This window comes from Rattus rattus, chromosome 1 (assembly GCF_011064425.1).
Source record: "Rattus rattus isolate New Zealand chromosome 1, Rrattus_CSIRO_v1, whole genome shotgun sequence".
In the NCBI taxonomy this organism is placed as follows: domain Eukaryota; kingdom Metazoa; phylum Chordata; class Mammalia; order Rodentia; family Muridae; genus Rattus; species Rattus rattus.
The window spans coordinates 268,057,336-268,082,711 of record NC_046154.1 but is presented as its reverse complement, the minus strand read 5'-3'; the positions used below and the strand labels follow the sequence as shown (position 1 = coordinate 268,082,711).

The following is a 25,376-nucleotide window of genomic DNA, read 5'->3' as shown; positions in this document are numbered from 1 at the left end:
CCCCTTCTGCATTAAGGAAACCTTCTCAGAGTGCCTTGAATTTGTTCCTGGACTGTGTTGAGCACAATGAAATTACTGATGTAACAAGGGTATGATCTAAGGAAGTAACTTCCAGTGTCTGCTATGAAGTCTGGATGTGAGTCTGACAGTGATTTTGAAAGGGTAAATAGAAAAGTGTATCTGAACCAAGTTCTTGTCTTGGTCCAGTCCTGTCTCACGAGTGCCAGAACTGTGTATCCAACACTACACATCTTCATGCCGAAGCCCAGAGAAACTCCAACAACAGGTCGTGAACAGAGTGAACACTCGCTGTCCTCCCTGGCCCCTTCCATTTCCCGATGCTGCGAAACTCTTGCTTCTGTACAGCAGCATCCACATTTTCTGAGACTGAACAGTCGTGATTTGTCCTCTCCCGTGGTGATCTTTCGGTTCCTCCTCCTGTGCATCCCCTAGGGTAGCCTTGTGCTGAAGAGCCAGCCTGGGTCCTGACTGCCTGGCTTCCGTCCAGGCATCTGTACCCTTCTTGACAAGGACCTCGGGAACATGGTACAACACTTCAAGCCTCAGTCTCCCGGTCTATAAACTTAGGGCTTCCTTGCCTCTTCACCCACTGCCATGAGGACCAGATGAGCCGGCCATGGAAGGTTCTCAGGACTTGACAGAGCAACGGTCTCACAATCTGCTTACACTGTGTTCCTTGCCTGGAGTCCTGAACCTGCCAGTTCACTGATCTCTTGGCTTCAAATGCCAATCTACTTAAGCCATTTTCCAAAATGAAGCCACAGAAATCTTTCTAAAATGAAAGTCTGCATTTACTCAAAATAACTTTTTATTGCCTTTGTAAAGGCGTTTAAATTCCTTACCTTCTTCTATCTCAGGCTGAACATGGCTCTCCAGCTATATGGCTGCTTCCCCATTCTCACACTGGACAATCTATTCTCATCAACACACCTGCTCCCCCATGCCTCTAAACCGCACTTCTTCAAACATACTATCGCTTAAAGACACCAGCTCTTTTTGTCTGTGGTTGAATATCATCCGCACTATGCTTGTTGAGCATGAAGAATATACAAGAGAGGGAGTGAGCTCACTCCTACAAGCATGGCCAGAGCCAAATGCTACTGCAGACGGAATGCAACGAGACCAAGATGTGCCCCGTGGGCTCAGCAGCATTGTTTACTTAACAGCATCTCACTAAAGAGTTACCAATAGCCGTGACACTTGAGTTCTTATGATCTCATGCAAACAGAGTTCTGAGTTCAATCCCTCAAACTAGTTGGTGGTTGTAAGCCTGGTTTAGACAACTTTTAGAAAAGGTAACTGGTTCAGACTTACCTGGATCCCCTGGTAGACGGAGGTTGTAAGTCGTCCACTGAGCACGCCACCTCCCTTTTCCAGGTGGAACAATTAAGTCCTTGCCAACTACAGCCGTGAGGACGCTTGAGCTGTGTGTCTTTATTAGAAATGTGTTTTCCATAAAATATGACTCTTTACCTTCCCGTGCATCTCATCATCTTTCTCAGAAATGGGCATAGTCCTTCCAGCCTGCAGGAGACGCAGTACCTAACCATGGTACGTTCATCCTGACATCCATCAGGATGAGAGAGAGGACCACACACGTTCAGCCACTGCCATCCGTAGCCTCTCACAGAGGATGTCAAAGGGCTTTATGTAGTTAGAGGTGTCTAAGGAGATCAGTCAAAGCGATGGGGTTACCATGGTTAATGTATGCTGCACACTGTAATCACAATTCTAAGAACAGTAAATAGGCTGAAGCCCGACAATCAAATACATCCTATTATGAAAAAAACCCATTGTAGAACTAAGTTTTGAAATTTCATTTTCTTCTCAAGGTTTTGCCTGCTATATATGTATATAGTACTTAATTTTTAAAGCATATGTGAATGCTGACTTCTCTATTTATAGCCCATACCACAAAACACTGCCGTTGACAAATGGAGATAGGAGAGAAGTCACCATGGTCATCATACTAGCAGTTGTCCCAACCTAGGACTTTTATGGAGAAGGAATGAATATAAAGTAGTGGTGAATAGAGAGAAAAGACATCTTGTGGCTTAGTTTCATCGACATTTTAAATGTAGCCAATATTGAGTCAAGACACCAACTAAAAAATTAATTACTTGTCTCTGTCTTGAAACTTTTTCAAGAAAAATCAGTACACAGTTCCCAGTCACAATCTAACAGCTCCATCTTATCTCTAGCCTTGTCTTCTCTAACCTGATCCTCCCTAAACTGGCCCTCCCAGAACCCAATCCTCTCTAATGTGGTCCTCCCTAACCTGGTGCTCCCTGACTGGTTCCTCCTTCCTAACTCATCTCTCCCTAATCTGCTCCTCTCTAACCTACCACTCTGTAACCTGCTCCTTTCTTTTTTTTTTTTTTTTTGGTTCTTTTTTTCGGAGCTGGGGACCGAACCCAGGGCCTTATGCTTCCTAGGCAAGCGCTCTACCACTGAGCTAAATCCCCAACCCCAACCTGCTCCTTTCTAACCTGGTCCTCCCTGACCCCTTCCTTCCTAAACCGTTCCTCCCTAACCAGCTTCTCTTGCAGTGACTTCTTTCTTGAATGTCCCTTAGGAGAAGAAGATGAAATGGGAAATAGCCACTTACTGCCACTCATATCATCTCTCTGAAATGTATTTTGGCTTGTGACCTTTAAATGATGGGGTAAACAGAAGGAATCACATCTCTCGTTCTAGTCCTGATCTCTGGGTCAAGACGTGTTTGCTTTTCATCTGTATGAAAATGCTCTAGGCTACCACCTCCACCAAATAGGTGAGGCCGGGTGAAGAATGGGCAGCTGCCAATTGAGTCAGGCCAGGGCTGAAAGGCTAATCCGAAAGGAAAATTAAAAAGGACTAGCATCCTTGGGAGAGATGGTAATTGCAGGCCGTCTCTTCCCTCTCTACTGTGTAGAAAGGTTCAAGGACGTTGCCAGCAACCCTAGACATTGAGGGAAGGACACCAGGACAAAATGCAGGAATTGCATTGTGTGGAGGTGGCCGTGGGAATAGGGTTTGAAATAGAATAAAGTGCCTCGGCACCCCAGCTAAAGGGGTGTTCTGTAAATACCGGTGTGACGCTGGGAATGGTATCCCCAGGAAAACATCAGGACACCTTTGGAATTGCCACCAGGAAGCTGCTTTATTTAATAAATTGAGTTATGTCGCTACTTCCAGAGAGACTAATGCTTCTCACATCCTATAGGATTTAGACAAATATGAAAGTTAAAGTTCATATTAAGGTTATCTTTTCTTAAAATCAAAATTGAACAATGCTTTCCCGTGAACTCCCCACATAATCTAGTGCCTTAGTGACCACTTAAGGGGGACACCTTAATGCACACCTGGGTCAATGCAAAAGACAGCGCGCCTGACTGCAATGGCTTGAAACCAAGAATATCCTGGGTCATACTGTGCTGCTTCTCTTGGCCATAGATATTGACGAATGTGGGACCGGGAGGCACAGCTGTGCCAATGACACCATTTGCTTCAACTTGGACGGTGGCTACGATTGCCGGTGTCCCCACGGAAAGAACTGCACAGGGGACTGCGTGCACGACGGGAAAGTCAAACACAACGGCCAGATCTGGGTGCTGGAGAACGACAGGTGCTCTGTGTGTTCCTGCCAGGTTGGTGGAAACAAAACATCTTTGTCCTTCCTAGATAGTCCCCCCTCCTACCCCCTGCCAGCCAGGCCAACTCTGCTTCCAGGTAAGTAACAACTAGAATTAAGTTCTTATTTTCTAGAGCCTCAAATAAGTGGAACCAGACAGGGCATGGCCTTTGTGCCCAGCTTCTTTCTGCCTGATACATTTTCCCACAGTCGTGTATCTATTTTTCTTTTTGTTACTGAACAATGTGCATTTATTACCGAACAATGTACCATTTATCACAATGTATTTATCTACATTAATAACATTCTATTACTGTGTTAATTTTTTCTTAGTCATAATATCCTATTTGAATGAAAGAATAAAGGAATCAGAATAGATAAGCCTTCACCCGAGTGGAACATCTCTTTCTGGATAAATGTTATGTTAGGCACGCGTTCTTTGTGTTAACCTAGTTAATGATCAGTACATCAATTACAGTTAAATGAATAGTCTTATGGACAAAATAGTCAACTACTATGAATGAAATTGATATTTGTATAAAAAAGCATAATGCCTAATTATTCCAGAAACTTGGCCATTTGTGAGGTTTATTAACTAGCTACAAAGCAGTATAATGACACATCGTGCTTTAATACACCAAAAAACAAAATGTCATTAGTAACCAAATTGCCATATAATAGTCAAATATATAAATATTTGATAATTTTTAAATATAAAAATATAAATATCAAGTTCATTTTATACATGTATACATATGTATAATGAAGTTGAATATCATAATATGCTTAATATAACTGTGGACGACATGATGACCATTACCATACACTAGTCAGTTTCCAGAAGTTTTCTTTTGGTCAAGTCATTTAAGAAGTAGAAGTAGAATGAAAAGGAAATGAGAAGTCTCCCGGCCTTGGGCGCACCTCTGTTTCAAAGTGGGATTTCAATGACACTTTATTAGCCGAGTAGATGGGGTCGCTCTCACATCCTGTGCGTGCTGTGGCACCCCGAGAAGCCGAGCTGAGCGGTAACACCCCGTTCCCCTTTTACCGCAGACTGGATTTGTTATGTGTCGACGGATGGTCTGTGACTGCGAAAACCCCACAGTTGACCTCTCCTGCTGCCCTGAGTGCGACCCAAGGCTCAGCAGCCAGTGCCTGCATCAAAACGGGGAAACCGTGTACAACAGCGGTGACACCTGGGTCCAGGATTGCCGTCAGTGCCGCTGCTTGGTAAGTTAAACAGGAAAGCATCCCTTCCACCCACCAGCAGCACGCGGCTGGCTAGAATGCTGACAGCTACAGCCACAGAGCCTGGGTAAGCAGTCAGAGAGAGAAACACAAGGGCAGCCTCTGGAGCCGTGGTTCTCAACCTGTGGGTCGTGACCCCGTTGGAGGTCAAACAAGTCATTTATGGGGTTACATATCTGATATCCTGCATATCAAATATTTACATTATGATTCATAACAGTAGCAAAGTTAGTTATGAAGTAGCAATGAAGTGATTTTATAGTTGGGGGTCACTACAATAAGAGGAACTGTGTTAAAGGGTTGTAGCACTAGAAAGGTCAAGAACCAGTGCTCTGGAGAGCTGGAGTGGTCCACACTGTGTATCCTTTTCTGAGGGCCATACCCCTTGAAGTACTCCTTAGCCTAAGCTAAGAAAAGTCTACTGTGCCTTTTATTCCATCCATCCTGTGCTTAAAGATAATTATGAACTGTGTATTCATGAAAAACATCACTCTTTCCCCAAGTAAACTTGTTAACCAGTCTCTGTTAATTCCTCACGCCTAAAACAAAACAAAGATAACATATCGGAAGTGGAGAATGGGTCTAATGGTTAAAGTGAGGAACATGGTTCAGATGCCTAAGTAAACACCAAGTAGGCATGATGGCCTCCAGTCACTCCAGCAGTGGCAGGCAGAGGCAGAGGACCCAGGGCATCCTACTGATGAGTCTGGCTCTGAGGACTCTGCCTCGGTGAGCGAGGTGGACGGTCAAGCAAGGCTAATGTGTGCCGTCAGTCTTAAGCCTCTAGACATGAATGGCATCTCCACACACACATTCACACACATGCCAAAAAAATCCTCAAACATGCATACACACATCTACCATGCATGTGTTATAAAACGGAAAAGAGAAATCACCCCTTCTTGCTAAATCCTGTTCCTGTCTGCACTGCTCATGGTCCCTATGTTCTTCAGTCCCACACTCCATAGCTGCACGATGAATACATTAGAATCGGATGTTTGCCCCTGTGTGTGAAACTTTTCCCGGAAATGATGACTAAAGGAGAAAAGATTTAGAGACAAAAAAAGCATCGCCACCTTTTTCCAGTTGACTACATTTTTTGCTCGTTCCTGAGTGTGTAAAGGAAAAGGGACAGATGCTGCATGTGTCTTTGTATTAAAGTGTCCAGGAAAGACACATTGGAAGCCATGGCCAGGCCCCTTCCTGTTTGTGTGCCAGTATTGTAGGACCCCACTTTTGCGTGGCTGCCGTTCTGTCCTTTCAACCAGAAATCAATCAGGAGAACAAAGTCAGTTTCTGCACCCCAAGGCTGCCTTCATCCCTGCAACCTTGAGATTAAAAACTGAGAAGAAAAGTAGACAACAGGTGGGAACTGTTGTTTTTATAAAGGTCCAGTTCCCAGTTTCCCATGTGAGATAAAACGAGAGGGAAATCAAATTTTGTGTTGTCTGATTTTATGTTGATTTGTTGGGGTGGTGTGATCAAAGCCCTTTCTCTGAAAAAACATATACCTTAGCAAGGAAACTGCCAAATTCTGTTTGTATCATCCTGTGGGGCTTCCGTAGGCTCTCTGAAGATGCACGGGCTTTGGACCTCTAAGTATAAAACTCTCAATCCTGTCCTTCCTCCTTACCTGTCCTCTCTCTGGTTCATTCCTGTCACCTCTTTCCCTCACAGCAAGGAGAAGTTGACTGCTGGCCCCTGGCTTGCCCAGAGGTAGAGTGTGAATTTAGTGTCCTTCCTGAGAACGAGTGCTGCCCACGCTGTGTCACCGATCCTTGTCAGGCTGACACCATCCGCAATGACATCACCAAAACCTGCCTGGACGAGATGAACGTGGTTCGCTTCACTGGGTCTTCCTGGATCAAGCACGGCACGGAGTGCACCCTCTGCCAGTGCAAGGTAAGGCTCTCGGGTGCAGGAGTGAGCACTCCCCTGTCAGGTGAGCCCATGCCCTGGAGATGCTGCTCCCCCTGGGTGACAGGGAGCCGCTCACAGCTTGTGTATGCATCCTGTGAGCAGAGGTGGAAGGTCAGCTTTGTTAGTACCTCTCTGACTGCCTTGTAAATCAGAGATAGGTCTTCCGGGTAAAGGAGCCTGTATGTGCTGCCGCCAGCATGCGCAGTAACAACTCAGGGTCCTAGTGTGGCGAGCCATGCCATCCTCATCACTCTTTTTATAATGGAAGACAATATTATTCCATTGATTTTTATCTAGTCCTTTTATGAGTTCCATAAAATATATTGACAAAGTAGATACATTACGTTTTCTAAAGTGAAAATCAATCTTGCAAAAATGGGTGTGTTTTGCGGCTGTTGTGGTCAGTTACACCAAATTGAAGAACTTAGGGTCTGATGCTTATCATATTTTATTCCTACAGTTGGTGAAATCATTATAAAGATTTTACACTTTATTCTCGTGGGAAAACAGCATTATAGCACTTACTTCAGTAACTGCCTGCAATACATACAGAGTAGGCGGCATGGGCTCACCGTGACTGGGTTCAAGAGTGACTTGATTGATATCCCTACAAAACAGGACCTAGTGTTGTCACTCTGTGCTTCCAAGTCGTAACTTGGAGATTGACGCTACAACAAAAGCAGCGGTATTAAAGACAATTAAAAAGTCAGAGAGGACATCAGAATCCGCTCAGCACCTCTGGTCCTTGTCGGCTCTGGCTTTTCCGTGAGCCTTTGTTATCCACAGAACACTCTCGTGCATCTTCTCCTCATATAATTTCTCACCAGAAGGGCTGGATGTAATAGGACAAAGAAACCCAAAACACCTGAAACTTTGCAACGTCCACTATACCTTCTTTGAATCCACATCCCTAGCTCCTCCAATGAATGCAATTTGTCAGTCAAGATTTTGAGTGGACGTTTTCCCATCTTTCCACACGTGCACCAGCAAATTTGAAGAGCGTTTCTAATGCAGGTTACTAATAATGCATATGCTGTGTGGTTTTGTATTTGATAGGAGTGCATGCTATCAAGCACTGGTGTCCAATAGATTTTTTTTTTTTTTGGCATCTAACTACCAAATCACAATGAGTCCTCTTACTCCTTTGAATTGTTACAATAATGTTCTGCACACGGACAACAAAAATATCTAACTGGGAGTGGGATAAAGGTCACGTCAAGTAGAGCTCTGCAGGAAACAACCGTGCTTTTAAGGGTTATTTCCTGTCACCCAGTGCCCTGTAAATGACCCTGCACTCTTGTCTCTTGATAAGAATGTCTTCCAAAAGGGTTGTTCTGATGTTGAATTCCTATTTTCTTTGGTAAGTATTGATTCTTAGAAATTACTGCGTGATGCCACCTGCCTTATCAGTAAATGTGCCTTGTAAGATTATGTTCATTTTTACCAAATGTATCCAAGTTATCCACTTGTATTATTTAATGGGTTGTTTTAAAACTGAAGTTCATGTAAATGAAGCTTTGGACAGAGCACTGGAAGAAGCACAGTTCACAGTGAAGTGTTTTCTGAGCACTGGTTCTGACCGTTCCCCTCATCTCCCCTGCTTAGAGCTCTTTATTCTACTTAATAGAAACTAACAACGATGATGGGCTCCATTTAATTAGCACTTCTATAATATCTACTCAATAAGCAAAAGGCTTAAAATTGATGTGGGGCTTGTGCTTATTCTAGGGGTGTGGCCTGTAGATTCAGTCATTCCCGGAAGCACATCTGTAGTACTAGCTCATTGTCTGTCTTGAGTTATATTGTGGGGTCTTTAATTGAATAAAGACTTTACGGTTCAGATCCTTGCTACACTATCCAGTTTTTCATTGCCCAGCAGCCTCCTGTGGCTGCTGACTGCAGTATTAGATGACATATGTGGACAGTGATATTTTTTCCTCAGAATCAGGGTCTCTCGTATCTCCAGCTGTTATCAAACTTGATTTGTAGTGGAGAGAATGGCCTTAATCTTCTGGTTCTTCTGCCTCTCCCTCTCACTGACTGCCATGCGCCACCACACCTGGCCTTGGTAGCGTTGGGCACACATCCCAGCATCATGCATGCCAGACAAGCACTCTGCTAATTCAGGCACATTCTCGACGCATGCAGAGAACATTTCCACCACTACAGAATGTCGTGTGGGACAAAGCTGCCCTGCAGTCTGAGAAGTCAGACTGCCTCGGAACGATGTTGATATGTGACAGGGGGCACCTGCCTTCTTTTGGACTCAACTCCTCCAAAAATGGAAACACTTTTGAACTACACCACTGAACGGTTGCTGTAAGAATTAACGGAGAAGATTCACATAGAAAAAAATTCACAGGTCGCTCAGCGCTTTCAGAGTGAGTAAGCAATAAATCTTGGTTGTTGTGCTGCAGAAGGGCATTGATACGATCATGCCAGAAATAAGTTCACTTTCTATAGCTGTGAGGGAGACAGGAAGTCCGTACGGAGGCAAGAAACCAGACAGCTTGTGAGCCACTGACCTACGGAGGAACCAGGATCCCCTTAGTAAGATAGAGCTGGGCAGTAGAGATGACTAGAGAGAAGCATTAATGCATTCCCTCCTGCCTTCTAAACTGTTGTGTATGTGTTATATGCACGTGTGTATGTTACATGCACACACATGCAGGTGTGCATGCCTGTGCCCTTGTGCAAGAGCAGAGGCTAAGGAGGAGCCTGGGTGTTCTGCTCCATCACTCTCTGCCGTGTTCTCTTGAGACAGGGTCTTACACTGAACATGGAGCTAGGCTGACGGGCAGCAAGCCCCCAGAATCCTCCTGTCTCTACCCTGGCACACACAGCATGCTGAGTTATAGGTGGATGTGGCCAAGTCCTGCTTCTTATGTGGTCATGGGGATTTGAACTTGGGTGCTCATGGTTGCACGGCAATAACTCTAACCCACTGAACTGTCTCACCTCCCTCCTTCTTTTATCTTTCTGGAATTATGATCAGATTTACTCTTCTAAAGATCCAAGAGGCATCCTCTGTGGGAATTGGAAATGTACCTTTTCCTAAATCTTACAGTCAAAAAGTTGTATGATTCCAGAGAGTCTGATTACAGAGCTTCACTGTAAACAGATCTTCACTGAGCAGAGATGTTTGGATTGGGAAAAGGGCCCTTTACCCAGGTGCCTAAGGAGGCCAAATAACTGAGTGCTGGTTTTAAGACCGAAGTTACTGACGTTCTAAACATTACTTTCATCAAACAGAAACTGAGAACTGGAAAGAGTGAAAGCGAGCCTCTACATTAGCATTTGACAGACAAGAAGTAAATCTCGCAGACACACCCAGATTTGTAGAGGTCTGTTGATGGAGTTTGTTACAATGTGGTGTGCATTTGAATTTTTGATAGATGAGAAATATATGCAAACTAATAAGAAAACACTGCCCCACAAATAAATCAGAACGAGTAGAGTTCTCTAAAAGTCACAGCTATTAACATAAGAGAAGAAATCATTCAATGTTTAAATAATTTAAACTCTCATAAATCATCCTTTCCATAACAATGTCCAAGGCTGACAGAAATAGCCAACGTTGTTGCTCTTGTGCACGGTAGATGTCCATGAGCAAAGCACATTCGTCACGCAGCACCCCAGCCAGCGTCTCTACACTCTAACCTAAGACACGCTCTGTGATGTGAGCCAACTCTGCACACAGTAGGATGCCCTCAGCATTGAGTTCAGCATGAAAGCGCCGTCAGTGGCTACTCAGCGATGACCATGAAAAGGAGCAGCAAGGTCTCAAGGAAGTTCACCGTGCTGGGTAGTAACACCGCTGTTCCTCGTTGAAGCCGTTCCAAATCACATATGGTTACTGTTGCTGTATTTCAGTGAGCCTTTTATTTTAATGTTGATTAAGAAAATATATATTCTGATGAAGTCCACAGTCAGGCATATAATTTTGTGAGTTTGATAAAACAGAATGGATAACGTATCCAATGCTATCTTTTTGTCCACTTTCAAGTACTATCTATTTCCTGTTGTCAATCTCAATGCTATTTCTTCACAATTTGTTCATGTTCCATCATGGATGGAATCACAGAATACATGCACTTTGATGGTTTTTGTTGAACCAAGCATGTATTCTTGTAGATATTCATTGTTGACTTGAAGTCAATTTTGTCTGATGTTGGTAGTCACAAAGTATGATACCAGCAGTCAGGAAGGTAAGAAGAGTGTGACTTGAGACTGCCCTGGGGTACACAGTGTAACTTTGTTTCTAAAACTACAAATTATAGATAGACAGACAGACAAGTAAGATAGATAGATAGATAGATAGATAGATAGATAGATAGATAGATAGATAGATGGATGGATGGATGGATGGATGGATGGATGGATGGATGGATGGATGGATGGATGGATAGATAGATAGATAGATAGATAGATAGATAGATAGATAGATAGATAGATAGATAGATAGATGATAGGTGGATAGATGGATAGATGATATATACATGAATATATTTTATATGCCAGAGATCAAATCCAAGCCTCCCATGTGTACTTTACTATAGCACTATATCCTAACCCCTGGTTTAAAATTCAGAGTAAAATTTTAATTAGTTAAGACAATGGGCCTTTAGTCCCTACACATTCAGGGCCATTCTTTGACAAGAATGGGAAACAACTCCTTTTGTCATTGATCCATCTATTACTTAGTTTCCTGTTGGTCCATTCCTGCCTTTCATTTTATTAACGTTTTGAATTTTATTTTACTTTGGGATGGGGGCAGCAAGATTGCTTAATATACAAAGGTACTTGCCACCAAGTCTGAAGTAATCTTGGGACCCACATAGTGAAAACAGAGAGCCCGTTATCAACAGATGTCCTCCGGCCAGTATGTGCACACCATGGCCCATGTGTGCCTTCCCACATGACCAGTAAATGCAATAAAAACTTTCTTCCTCTATTTTAAGCTACAATTGATATTACCTATTGTTCTAGAGATTTTAATATATATCAATTCACTGCATTACTTAGCAGAATACTAGTCATTGAAATATAGAAATGTTGTAAGTATATAACTTATCATGAGCCTATTTGTACACACTGATCATATACGATATGCCTGCCGACACTCTTCTTATAATTCTATACCCTTGCTTTTATCTAATCATCCATATTTTTAAGAAAAGTAGAGGAATAAAACAGTATTCTTATATTTTTTTACATTCTTACCATTTCTGCTGCTCTCTATCTCCTCTTACGTGGGGCAGTCTACGCCTGGCTCCTCCCGGTCATTCCATTCTGCTATAATCTGAATAACTCCCTGTGTCTCTTCTCTACTGTCAGTAGAGGAAAGTCTCTATTGTAGACCTACAGAAAGAAACTGTCTCCACTTGCATCTATCTGAAAATATTTCTGAAAGCTATGTTAGTGGATATAATGTTCAGGACGACGGATTCGCTCCAACCATTTGCAGGGTGTGTTCATTGTTTCTGTGTTTCTATCATTTCTGATTGAAATGATCATTCTATCATCTGAACTTTGGTTCTTTTGTATGTAGTGTGTCTCTCCCCTGCTCGTGTCTCCTCCATAACACCCCATCATAGCAGTTTGCTCATGGTGTTTCTAGGGATGTGCATGCATGCGGGTTGTGTGTGCACGCGCACGCACGCACACACGCACGCACGTGTGCGGAGATTTTCACATTCCTGTCCCTCCTTCCTAGTCTTCTAGGATTCCAGTTACGCTCTGCTGAGATGGCTCCGCGGCCCTGGCGTAAAGCTCTGTTTGATGCAGTCTTTCTCTTTTCTACATGGGTCATTTCTACTGTGCTCTCTTCAGCTACTGGCTCCTGCCATCGCTAACCTGCTCAATCTAGCTAGTGAATTCTTTACTTCAGACATCACTCCTTTCACTCCGGAATTTCCACACAATTCTTTATATTTTAGTTTCTCCGATCCTTGCCACATGTCCATATATCCTGGTCTGTCTGTCTGTCTGTCTGTCTGTCTGAGACTGGGCCTCACAATGGTACATTTAGTCTTCATTAGAGACTTACTTCTGAGTCATCTTGGAATCATTGCCACCTATTGCTTCTCTCCTCATTAGAACTGGCCTGTTCTCTTGTGATATACTCTGTGAGTGTTACAGTATGTAGGGTTTTATGTGGATTATGTTGTATAGATGCCAAGTCTATTGGAATCCTCTGAAAACCCTTTGTTCTAGCAGGTAGTCAGGTAATGGCCAATCGCCTCACACTTGTGGGAGCTTGGCTCTTTGCCTCTTATGTGGATCTTTTCCAATATCATTTTAGGTTGAGTGTGAATTTTCTAAGGTTGAGGTAGTATTTCATCCGTCACCATTGTCCTTTGAGACTTTGGGTGTGAGTTTTGAGTTATCTGTCCTTTGTGACTCAGTCAGGCACAGATTTTGAACAGTGCTTCTCATCCTCCCAAACGTCTCCTCATCTCACTCCGACACCCCAGCTGAGGCTCTCTGCTTCCTTCATTCTCCTGTGAGAGTCTAAATATTTCCCCCTCAGTCTCAAACCCATCTCCTAGCTCCCAAGCTGTCTTCTGACTTCTCCAGACTTCTACCTGAGGTACAGTCTTGTGTGGCTGACAGACTATGGAGTAAGTCCCAAGCAAAAGCGAATCACAGGGTACATTCCTATTGTTTTAAGGTTGAATCCTGACCCAGTGCCTGCTTGCCAGTCATCATGGCTTCCAGTAACCTTTATGGTTTTTTTTAAATGTCACAGATTTTAATTTGTAGAATAAATTCTGCCATTGCTGAATCCAGAATCCCATGTGATTTTCATTAAGTTTTAAAGTATGAACCAAATGCTTTCTCAGTTGTGAAACAATTGTACAGTTTGTAGTGCTTTTACCTACAGCAGGGTAACATACAAATGGGGACTAAGAAAACATGCCAAGAGGCTCTTGGAAAATGCGTCCTTTCTGGAATGCATGGGGGCAACAGTAATGGCTTTTTCCTCAGATTCCTGATGCCACTTGCAACCATGAGAGATGCTGCCACAGTTTCTCCACCTTTTGTTTCAAAGCCATACAGGTTGAGAAACTGATGTGTATCCTAGCAACAAGATTATGGATAGAAAACTTCTGCCTCTGAGCATAATGTTCAAGCTGTATGTGGCACAGCTGGGCCAAGAGAGGATGACACTGTACCTTGGGGCCAGAACAAGAACTCTGGGTATTTACCCAGTCAAGGACAAGGGCTAGCTTTCACGGTGGCCCTCTGCTTCGATGGAGGCTGGCTTGCTTCCTCATTTGAATGGGTCTGCAAAGGCTAGGATAGTAAGAAACCTTCTGAGGAGACTGTCTATAACAGTTTTGATGTTGTCAGGTATAATACCCTTCCCACTCCTAAAGCCATTCTCTGAGAGAAAACCTGAAAAAGAGCTGAGCATTAGACCCAGATTAACCTGCCTTGATCCCAGTTCTGTCACTTATTAACTGTGATTTTGGACAGGAGTTTAAGATGCAGTTTCTGTATTAAAAAAGTATGAATGTCAGTGGTGCTTCCTCTGTGACAGTAACAGGGCGAAATTGGGAAATTTGTTTAGGACACGTGGTAAGATGTCCGACAGAACGCACTGTCCTGAGTTCCACCATTAGATAGACAAGGAGACAGATGAGGAACCAAAGAGGAGGTGGCTGTACCTCTGTGTGGCTCTACTGCTTTGATGCTGTACTAAGTTGCTTTGCACATCTGTTTCTTCCCTGCTTCCCCGCCCTTGCCACTTCAATCTCACACTGGCCCATAAGCGTCCTCAGCTTAATCTCCCACTCAGACCAGTGTTGTCACTCTTTTTTATCTGGTGCGGTTTTCCAGGATTTGGTGCATGTCCGCATCACCGCAGAGCCTCACGCAGAGCCCCTCACGCAGAGCCCCTCACGCAGAGCCCCTCACGCAGAGCCCCTCACACAGAGCCCCTCACGCAGCCCACATGAGTCAAGTCCACCTTTGCCACCAGAGTCTTCAGGGTTTTCGTTGCCTTGACTGTCACCTCTCCAGGTCTACCCCGATACCAGCCTCGGAGAGCTCTCTGGTGGATCTCACCAATACTATTATTATCTCCTCTTATTTCATGACGCTGAAACAGGGTGCCCTAAGCTGGACACCTTAGATGGCAGAAATGGATTCTCCGTAGCTTCAGGGACTGAGAAAATCCTTTCCAAAGTCCAAGATCAAGGTGCCAGGAGAACTAGAGTCTGACAAGCCATAATGCCTCTTCCTGATGGCTTATTATTGTCTCCTCACCCGATGGCAAGGAAGGAGGGAGGGAGGGAAGGAAGGAGGGAGATAGAGAGAGGGAAGGCGGGAAGGAGAGAGGGAGGGAGGGAGAGAGAGGAAAGGAGGGAGGGAGGGAGGGAGGGAGGGAGGGAGGGAGAATGAATCTGTTTTCCTACCCTGCCTGCTGTCCCAGTATCTTACATAAAACCCAGACTGGCCTTTTTCTTGCTATATACCAAGTAGCTAAGGCTGACCCTGAACTCCTGACCCTTCTGCATACACCTCCTAAGTACTTGGATTCATACCCTAATTCACGTTCTCAAATGCCCCATCTCCAAACGCCTTTACACTGAAGACTGGTATGAGAACATGTCGATTCTAAGGATACACAAGCATTTTCTCCAAACACATTTCTAGCATTTTCCATACTTTTTATTACTTATTTCCGGTACTTGCTATCTTCTTCCTGATAAACTGTAAGCATGGTCGTGTGGTCAGCGAGTGGGTCTGCATTACTCATCTAAGTCTACTCAATGCATATCTGTGAATAAACAAAGAAACATAAGCGAGACGTCAGTGAGCCAATCACGTCAGTGAGCCTGATGGTAGACTATAGTAATCGTCGTAAGGACAGTTCATCTTTCAGGGCTGCAAAGATGGCCACACACTGGGTGCAGCTGCATATAGGTGCTAACCATAGTCCGTAAGCGTGAGAATCTGTGAACGGTTTGGGAACTCACCCCCGACTCTCTCTCCTCTCTGCTCTTTTCTCTAGAACGGCCATGTGTGCTGCTCAGTGGACCCACAGTGCCTTCAGGAGCTGTGAAGTTAACTGCCTCATGGGAGATACCTGTTCAAAGAATGATTTCTCATTTAAAAAGACCAAAAAACAAAAAAGAAAAAAAAAGTGATGTGCGGCCAGCCAAATGCAACTGTGTCAATGGCTGGGCAGACTGATGGCGATTACGGATCTGTAGAGCTTTGAGGAACATCACTGAGGAAACCAGATGGCAGTTCCGCCTTTACTGTTCCTGGGATCACCTTGTGGAGGAACGGCTGTGAATCACAGGCCTTGACATCCCCAGCCCTGGAGAAGAAGCCTGAGCCCATCCGCTCTGGGGAAGCCTCTCCCTCTCTCCCTCCGCAGGCACAGGACATGTCCTAGCTCAGACTCTTCCTGAACCAGCGAGGTTCCTCACTGAAGCCGTGGAATGCAAGGCAGTGAGTGAGCTATATTTTCAGAATCCAAGAAGCTGACACATCTGTACAGTGCACTCCGAACCCTGAAACAAGCTATTGTAATGATAAAATACTGCACAGGCATGGTTATGTAACATTTTCTAACCGGAGAAGTCACCCCACCCCCATTTCCTCGTTTACCGCACTTAATGTTATTTGGTTTGAATTTGTTCAGTAGAAGCTCGTTCTTGTGCAAAATAAAATAACTATTTCTCTTACCTTATGCCATGCGAGTCCGTGTCTTCTTGAGTGTGTCCCGCATTTTGTATATGCTTTAAAAGGCAAACTGAAGTTTAGCTTTGCTAATGACCAACACTTACTGTGTTATTTCCATGTTGAAGAATGATTTCTTTTTTTTTTTTTATCTTTGTTAACTTGAGTATTTTTTATTTACATTTCAATTGTTATTCCCCTTCCCGGTTTCCAGGCCAACATCCCCCTAACCCCTCCCCCTCCCCTTCTCTATGGGTGTTTCCCTCCCCATCCTCTCCCTATTACCGCCCTCCCCCCAACAGTCTAGTTCACTGAGGGTTCAGTCTTAGCAGGACCAAGGGCTTCCCCTTCCACTGGATCTCTTACTAGGCTATTCATTGCTACCTATGAGGTTGGAGCCCAGGGTCAATCCATGCATAGTCTTTGGGTAGTGGCTTAGTCCCTGGAAGCTCTGGTTGGTTGGCATTGTTGTTCATATGGGGTCTCGAGCCCCTTCAAGCTCTTTCAGTTCTTTCTCTGATTCCTTCAATGGAGGTCCTGTTCTCAGTTCAGTGGTTTAATGATGGCATTCGCCTATGTATTTGCTGTATTCTGGCCATGTCTCTCAGGAGAGCTCTACATCCGGTCCCTGTCGGTCTGCACTTCTTTGCTTCATCCATCTTATCTAGTTTGGTGGCTGTATATGTATGGGCCACATGTCTGAATGGGTATTCCTTCTGTCTCTGTTTTAAACTTTGCCTCCCTATTCCCTCCCAAGAGTATTCTTGTTCCCCTTTTAAAGAAGGAGTGAAGCATTCACATTTTGGTCATCCTTCTTCAGTTTCATGTGTTCTAGGCATCTAGGGTAATTCAAGCATTTGGGCTAATATTCACTTATCAATGAGTGCATACCATGTGTGTTTTTCTGTGATTGGGTTACCTCACTCAGGATGATATTTTCCAGTTCCATCCATTTGCCTATGAATTTCATAAAGTCATTGTTTTTGATAGCTGAGTAATATTCCATTGTGTAGATGTACCACATTTTCTGTATCCATTCCTCTGTTGAAGGGCATCTGGGTTCTTTCCAGCTTCTGGCTATTATAAATAAGGCTGCAATGAACATAGTGGAGCATGTGTCTTTGTTATATGTTGGGGCATCTTTTGGGTATATGCCCAAGAGAGGTATAGCTGGGTCCTCAGGTAGTTCAATGTCCAATTTTCTGAGGAACCTCAGACTGATTTCCAGAATGGTTGTACCAGTCTGCAATCCCACCAACAATGGAGGAGTGTTCCTCTTTCTCCACATCCTCGCCAGCATTTGCTGTCACCTGAGTTTTTGATCTTAGCCATTCTCACTGGTGTGAGGTGAAATCTCAGGGTTGTTTTGATTTGCATTTCCCTTATGACTAAAGATGTTGAACATTTCTTTAGATGTTTCTCAGCCATTCGGCATTCCTCAGCTGTGAATTCTTTGTTTAGCTCTGAACCCCATTTTTTAATAGGGTTATTTGTCTCCCTGCAGTCTAACTTCTTGAGTTCTTTGTATATTTTAGATATAAGCCCTCTATCAGTTGCAGCATTGGTAAAGATCTTTTCCCTATCTGTTGGTTGTTGTTTTGTCCTAACAACAGTGTCCTTTGCCTTACAGAAGCTTTGCAGTTTTATGAGATCCCATTTGTCGATTCTTGATCTTAGAGCATAAGCCATTGGTGTTTGTTCAGGAAATTTTTTCCAGTGCCCATGTGTTCCAGATGCTTCCCTAGTTTTTCTTCTATTAGTTTGAGTGTATCTGGTTTGATGTGGAGGTCCTTGATCTACTTGGACTTAAGCTTTGTACAGGGTGATAAGCATGGATCAATTTGTGTTCTTCTACATACTGACCTCCAGTTGAACCAGCACCATTTGCTGAAAATGCTATCTTTTTTCCATTGGATGGTTTTGGCTCCTTTGTCAGAAATCAAGTGACCATAGGTGTGTGGCTTTATTTCTGGGTCTTCAATTCTATTCTACTGGTCTATCTGTCTGTCTCTGTACCAATACCATGCAGTTTTTATCACTATTGCTCTGTAATACGGCTTGAGTTCAGGGATGATTTCCATTTAACTCCATGCCTAAGTCGGGGCGAGGTGGCCGGATGCCTCTGTCCATCTCCGGACCTTCAGTTTTACTTTTGTGGCACTGCTCTGTAGTCTGGGGACTGTCATACATAAAGTGCTCATGGCTTCTCTTTCTTCTGGATTCTCATTTAGCTCCAATCACATTACAGTAACATCTGAGGAGGTGAAAACTGCATTTTTCCCATTGGGTGCCTTCCTACCAGATGGTCATTGTGATGGGCTCTACCATTTTGCCGAAGGCTACATCTCTTAGTAGGTGGCCTTCTCTACCCAGCAACCCCCTTTAGGTTCTAAATATATGCTTGCTCCTCTGTCTGAGAGCTGGTAAGACTAGCTGCTGCGTCCCTGAGAGATAAAGGCTTCATTTCTTACTGGCTTCCCTGTTTCAACTCACATGTTTATAAGTGGTCCCTTTAAACTCTTAAATAAAATCACGTTAGCTGTCCTCTGTCTCCTTCCAGGTATTCGGACATCAAGAGAGGAGTATGTGAAGGTTGGGGATGCCTTCAAGAAGTCCTTCAAATACTGTATTTCGATATACAAATTTTTCTCAGGGTTCTAAGGGGCCATTATATAGCACACTTAACTTCATACACCAGAGTCCCGAGAAGATGGGACTCATAGGCAGGCTGATACCATGAAGTTGAGTTACCACTCTCGTGAGTTGAGCTGGTGTGGAGAGGAAGCGCGGGCGTTCATTGCTCATTGCACAGAGGTGTTTCTCAGGAATGAAAGCTACAAGGTGGACAAGACAGTAAACCCTGCCACAGCCGGGATGGTGAAGCCACTCTCCACACCAACTCAGCACTGCTGTGGGGCAACCAGCGTGAGCCCAGCCCGGGAAATGTGCACGTCTAAGAACCGGGGCGTGGGAGAGATTTATCGCATATGTACCTTTAAATATCTTTATATTTCCTGGGTTCACCACAAGTGCCTCCGTCCGGCAATCTGCTCGTATTTAATTTAAAATATTGGCTGGATGTAAGATGTCTCTCTTTGTCTGCCATGCTACTCTGCCAAACAGGAAAGTTAGTGTCCAAGAGGATAGACAGTAGGCTGAAGATTTTACATGCTCTCCATTTACATATAACTGACATTCTCTACTGAAATCTCCTGAGCGTGTGTGTGTGTGTGTGTGTGTGTGTGTGTGTGTGTGTGTGTGTGTGTGTGTGTTATACATCTATGGCTATATTCAATTAGTTATCTATACATGTTGAGCAAGGCTAGAATACCGTATCCTAAGTCATTTTTAAGTCTTCTTAGAACTATAAGCATGTTGGTGGCTGGTAGAGCCCGTGTTTCCATAGATCACAAGATGAGCGAAAACCCACAATACCAAGAAGGACAAGAGCACAGGAGCATCTTTTCAGGGATGTTAATTCAGCAAATCCGTTCGCAGCGATCACTCCCCTGGAGACTTATAAATAGCAGGCCCCGGGGAGATTAGTGTTTTATCTGCAGAGCCCTGAAAGCAATAATTAACTGTTCCTTAAGAACATCCTCCCTTTAAAACGAGATTGTTAATGCCTTGTTTCTCACTCTGTGATAATTGGAGAGGATGCCATGGTTGAGCTATTCCAGCATTACGGGAATCGGAGAACCAAGTGGTGTGTGTTGAAGCTGAAGGTGCCTGTCTCCTTAGAAGGAAGCCTTGCTAGTCGTACTATCATCACAGTTAGTTCCCTCTCCCCGAGATTAAAAACAGTGCAGGCCATTCAGGCACGGCTGCCTAGTGAGTGACACACCGAATGGTATCCTTTTCCTCCCATTTTTAATGACTACCACACCACCCTTTTGCTCTGCTTTCCACGCTGCAAAGAGTCATGGGTTTGATCGCCCCCGCTAAATGAACAGTGCCTCAACACTCTAGAGCGGCAGTCAATACTATAGATTGTTGGAGAACCGAAATTATTCAGTCGAACAAAGTTTAGGTTACGCGTGCTGAATAAAAGATGAGCTTCAGCTCACTTGGCAATGCCTCATCTCGCCAAGATCCCTGTTATCGACGAGTTAAGGGCCCCTCTGAAGGGCCGCAGATCCCAAGCACCCGTGTGGTCCCAGGCTTGTTGATCTAGTGCATAAGCTTTAGAAGGAACTGCTGTTTTCAGAGCGAGACTTTTTCCTTCTGCCTTTCCAAGTGCAGAGCACTGATTGCACAACAGTAAATTCCTATCCAAGAGAAGGAAGGGATCCTTGCAGACAGGAGGAGGCTGCCCTGCCTCTGTGCACACACAAGCCACCGTGTGACTGGTCCCCTCTGTGGTGTGGAGGGGACTGGTCCCTTCTATGGTGTGGAGGCGACCTGGTTTGATCCCCACCTTTCATTGTTGGTAGGCCGATTTCCATCTTAGAATTCTGTGTCTTCCAAGAAGGAACCGACGCCTCTGCGGGTAAACATCCTTAAATAAGAGAAGTGCTGGGGAGCCTGGGCTGATGGCTCTGGAGAGTTCATTACAGGATAATCTGAAGAGCTGGCTGTTGCTCTCTTCCCTTCTGTCTCCCAGGGTGCCGTGAAGTCTTCCTGCTGAGCTGAGTCATTTTTCATAGATGCTTTCCATGACATTCTGAAATCCACCCAAATGACAGACAGCAACCTATGTGACTGTCATATGTAAAATGTTGCATTTAAGGCACGCTGTCTTACCTGAATAGAACACGTGCGGTATTTGGCTCTTTGGTGAACAGCAAGAAATAAGAGTATGACTAGGTACGAATTAGGAGCGATAGTTTATTTTTAAATAATCTTATACCTCCATAACAAAAATACAAGAATAAATATGGGGAAATACGAAAACCAAGAAAATTTAAATTTATTTTCAAGATAAGGAATGTTGGTTTGCATGTATCGTATGATGATGTATGACCCTAGGGAGAAAAATGTAAACCCATATTCATTAAGCCTCTTTAAGTGACTTCCTCTATGTGTGCCAGATAAGGGTCTGGGCACTGTATGGAGTGGGCCTAGTGCGCTATCTTTCCTGAAATGCTATAGAAAAGAGGGAGCGCCCAGGTCCTCTGTGAGCAAGTGAAGACTGGACCACAGCATTCACTTCCTGCCTGCTCACGCCCTTATCAGACGAAGAGAAAAATGGGCACAATGCCACAGGGTCAAAAGTGCTACACAAAAGAATTTAAGTTGAGACAGTGATGATAGATGAAGGAAATGGTACAAATGGGACAGCCACAAAAACTCTGAAGAAAAGTATGAGCAGAGGAGATACTGGGATGAGGAGAGATTGAACCAGCTGCTAGAGGTGAAGAATGCCAAGCTTGGGGGGTGTGCACAGGGCAGATGCTGGACTCTAGCTTGCATGTGCCTTGCAGAACAAGCAAGCTGAATGCTTGAATGTGGAGAATGAGGTAAGCAGGGCGTGATGGTCATGCCGGGTTCCCCCAGACTACCGTAGGGGTGTACATGTTTTCCATGGCGCCATGGGAAACGTCAGGGAGAAGCACCCCATTCTGACAGACCGTTGTGGCTGATGTGTGGAGAGCAGGCAGGGTTGGGAGGAGTGCAGGAGGCAGGAGGCAGAGCATGTTTGTGCTGTGGTATTTCTGACAAGATATTAGTGGTTTGGACTGGGATGATAACGGGGTGAGAACCAAAAGGACTTAACCTTCAAGAAGATCTAATTAAGTGAAGGAAATGGAGAGAAGACTAAATATCACAAAATGCCACTTTCCCTAGTAGTTACAGGAACAATAAAAAGACAATTCTTTCAAAGGTTACCATTATAGGAAAACAAAGGACCACGAGTAGCCAAGACTGATTTGAAAGAGACTTATATTCACGGACGGTGGAGACTTGTCCTATCATACACCCAGATTGTTGAAGAAATTAAAATGTCGCACATTTTACATGCATTTCGTATACATTCGTATGTGTGTATACAATAAACAAATGGTTTGCCTGACACATAACAAAAGAACATGTAAATCGACAGCCACATAAAAGATGCTTGTGTGTGCGCTTATACATATGTATGTAGCAAGGCCCCAGAAGCTATGCCGTGGATATACCAAAATCTTACACATGTCGCAGTGAAAGGCAGCCAGGATGATTGATTACAGAAAAACAAAAACAAAACAAAACAAAAACAACAACAACAGAAAAAAAATTATCTGAAATGTCAAGCAAAGACAATCCATGTGGTTGGAAACACTTGTTAGCTGAAATGTCCCATTCAGCCTCATATGTGTAAATTCCTGTTTCCAAATGGAGAGGCTGCCTTTGGAGTTATGAAATGATTAGGAGGTGGGTGTGAGAGGTGGGCCTTCCAAGGTTATAGCCAGCCCTGTTTCTGGTCCTATTGCTCTGCACTTGGTCCAGCAGCCGTATGGTGGGGTAGTTGCCCACACGGCCGCCATCTTGGTCAGAGCTGCTCCAGCAGTTGCCTCCCTATCATGATGGACTGCGTCCCTGATGCAAGGAGCAGAAGCAAACCAACCTCTCTCTTCAGTCGTGCCTGCTATGAGTTTTGTCACAGCAGCAAGAAAAAGCAAACCTAATACAGACCTAGATGTGAAACAAACCCTTGACTTTTTGGCAAGAAACTATTGCAAACCAGTCTGTCTCTTAAAATCATTGTTGAACTCTACCACATGAAACGGACCAAGACTTTACATAATGATGTGTGTAGTCACCTAATTTGTTTGGTACCTAGAACCAATCTACATCTTTATATATATATATATTTTTAAATTCCTATCAAGGTAGAAATCAGCCCATGGAGAAATGAGCAAGGGACACATATAGATCTTTAATAAGAAAATAAATGTCCAAATTTCCTACTGAACATAGGCAAACTTTCTCATTCTAGTCAGCAACGGGAAAATGTGCACAACACGAATATCCTGAAACGCAGCTTTTCTCCTTCAAACATTTTTCCCTGTTACAGATGCGTCCATCACTCATATTTTCTGCATAATTTCCTTATATGATGCCATCAAGGCTACACAATGAGGACATTGGGAACAGTTCATTCTGTAAGATCTGACTTGACTTGCTTTATCCCTTGCCCAAAGAGTTTGAGTGTGAAAAATGCCACCAGCTATAGATAAGAGTTTTGAACCAGCCTTTCAGTCAAGAGACATGGTCAGCTTCATGTCAGTCCTGCGTGGTGTTTTTTTTTCTGGCATTAAATGATGTATTTCTGTGTATTTAAGTGTAGCCGTTCACTCTGTTATCGGTGAACCGTGATTTCTGTGCACACTGTCCATGCCTACTGGGCACACTAAGTTCATATTTCCATGTGTGCTGTTTGTGTACCTGGGACAAATACTGCTGCACAATTGGGAGAAATTCTTTGACACATCTTGACAATGCTGTCCTCAACCCTGCGTCGCGGCTTTATTGATTATAATTTTTTTAAAATTTCCAGCTTTCATTGATGGTTGTATGCGTGATGAGCGAGTGAGAAAGATAACTTGTGGACAAGGCAGAGACAGGTGCGGGTGTCAGGACGACTTTCATAAGTCGAGTGTCTCCTTTGCCACGAGTTCTGGGGCCTTGAACTTGGACCTATTCCAAGCAATTTCAGTTTAGGTCATTCACTCATAATTCAAACTCACATTGCTTTTAATTCGGATTATCCTCTCATCAATTTGCTGCTGATGCATGTTCTGAAGGGGGAACCCCACAGATCCATCTTTGGGATCCTCAATTCCAGTTACCATGGACACTCACCTGAAATCTGTTTCCCTTGAGTTTTATCTTTATTTATGTTATTTCAGTACTAATTCTCCTACCCGGGCCATACAAACTCCTCTTCAAATATCCTTTTAGAGCTCTCTAACTCCCTCCAGTTCGTTTGGTCGTCACAAGAGAACTTGACTGTGCTTTCCCTCAAGCTGCATCACATCACACCCAGACTCCAACACCGGGTTCCACGAGGACTTTCTTTAGTCAAAGACTTAACCTGGCTGATACTGGAATTCAGGACTCAGCCACTGGACAGCTCCATCCACATGGAGAAGAAATGTACACTTTCCCCAACCCACCAAACAATCTCTTCTGACATATTTGAAATTCATAAAGACTGTAAGATTCTAAATAAGAACACATTTTAGATTCAAATCATATCCCCCCAACTGTGTTTATGAAATCATCCTTCTAGGAGCTTATTCAGCGCCGTGTAAAATCACGTCCTATTCAGTGGCGTGTTACTATTCCATAAAGAATCCAATAGCATGTATTCTCTACTACAAATTGAATTTTCCTAGTAATTTGGGGCTTCATTTGTAGTAAATATGTTTCCAAGCACAGGTCTTTTTACATCATTTCAACAATTCTCGCAGAAACTCCAAAGGAGGATATCTTTGCTACGCTATGAATAAAACAGCTTGATTTTATTTTAGTAATTTGAAACACTTTAGCTGCAAAGCTGAGCAGGTAGAAATACAAGTGTGGCCTCTGAGTTCTCACTCTGCACAGACAGGACAGAAGTCCGAGATCACCAAGGGGTCATTAGCACAGCAGCAGAGTGATTACTGCTAGTGTAACACACTTTGGGCTTGTTTAAAGCACTGTACCCAGGGTCAGAGGTCATCCTACCATCCCCAGTCTTGAAAAACAATCATCCTGTCTTTTGAGGGAGGACCATACTTGAGCAACTCTGCCACAAGCCTTGGAGGAAGTCTGGGAATATTGTTCTGGCATGAGAACAAAATTCATAGCACCGTATGAGTGAGGAGGCATGGAGGATGGGGGAGCGTCTTAGGCAGCTTCTCACCCATCTCTTCCTCAAATGAAGATGTGCTCTTGGGTCTCACGAGGT

At 43.9% G+C, this 25,376-nt stretch overlaps 1 protein-coding gene across 1 annotated transcript in view; it reads left to right on the top strand.

Annotated features, from left to right (window-relative positions):
* Positions 1-16,511, top strand: part of Nell2 (neural EGFL like 2) — a 307,008-nt gene extending 290,497 nt beyond the window's left edge. The window contains exons 18-21 of the mRNA XM_032885482.1: positions 3,457-3,650; positions 4,688-4,864; positions 6,560-6,784; positions 15,825-16,511. Of these exons, the coding sequence (XP_032741373.1) occupies positions 3,457-3,650; positions 4,688-4,864; positions 6,560-6,784; positions 15,825-15,875 (647 nt within the window). The 3' untranslated portion in view covers positions 15,876-16,511. The remainder of the gene's footprint in view (positions 1-3,456; positions 3,651-4,687; positions 4,865-6,559; positions 6,785-15,824) is intronic.
* The last annotated feature ends 8,865 nt before the right edge of the window (positions 16,512-25,376 follow it).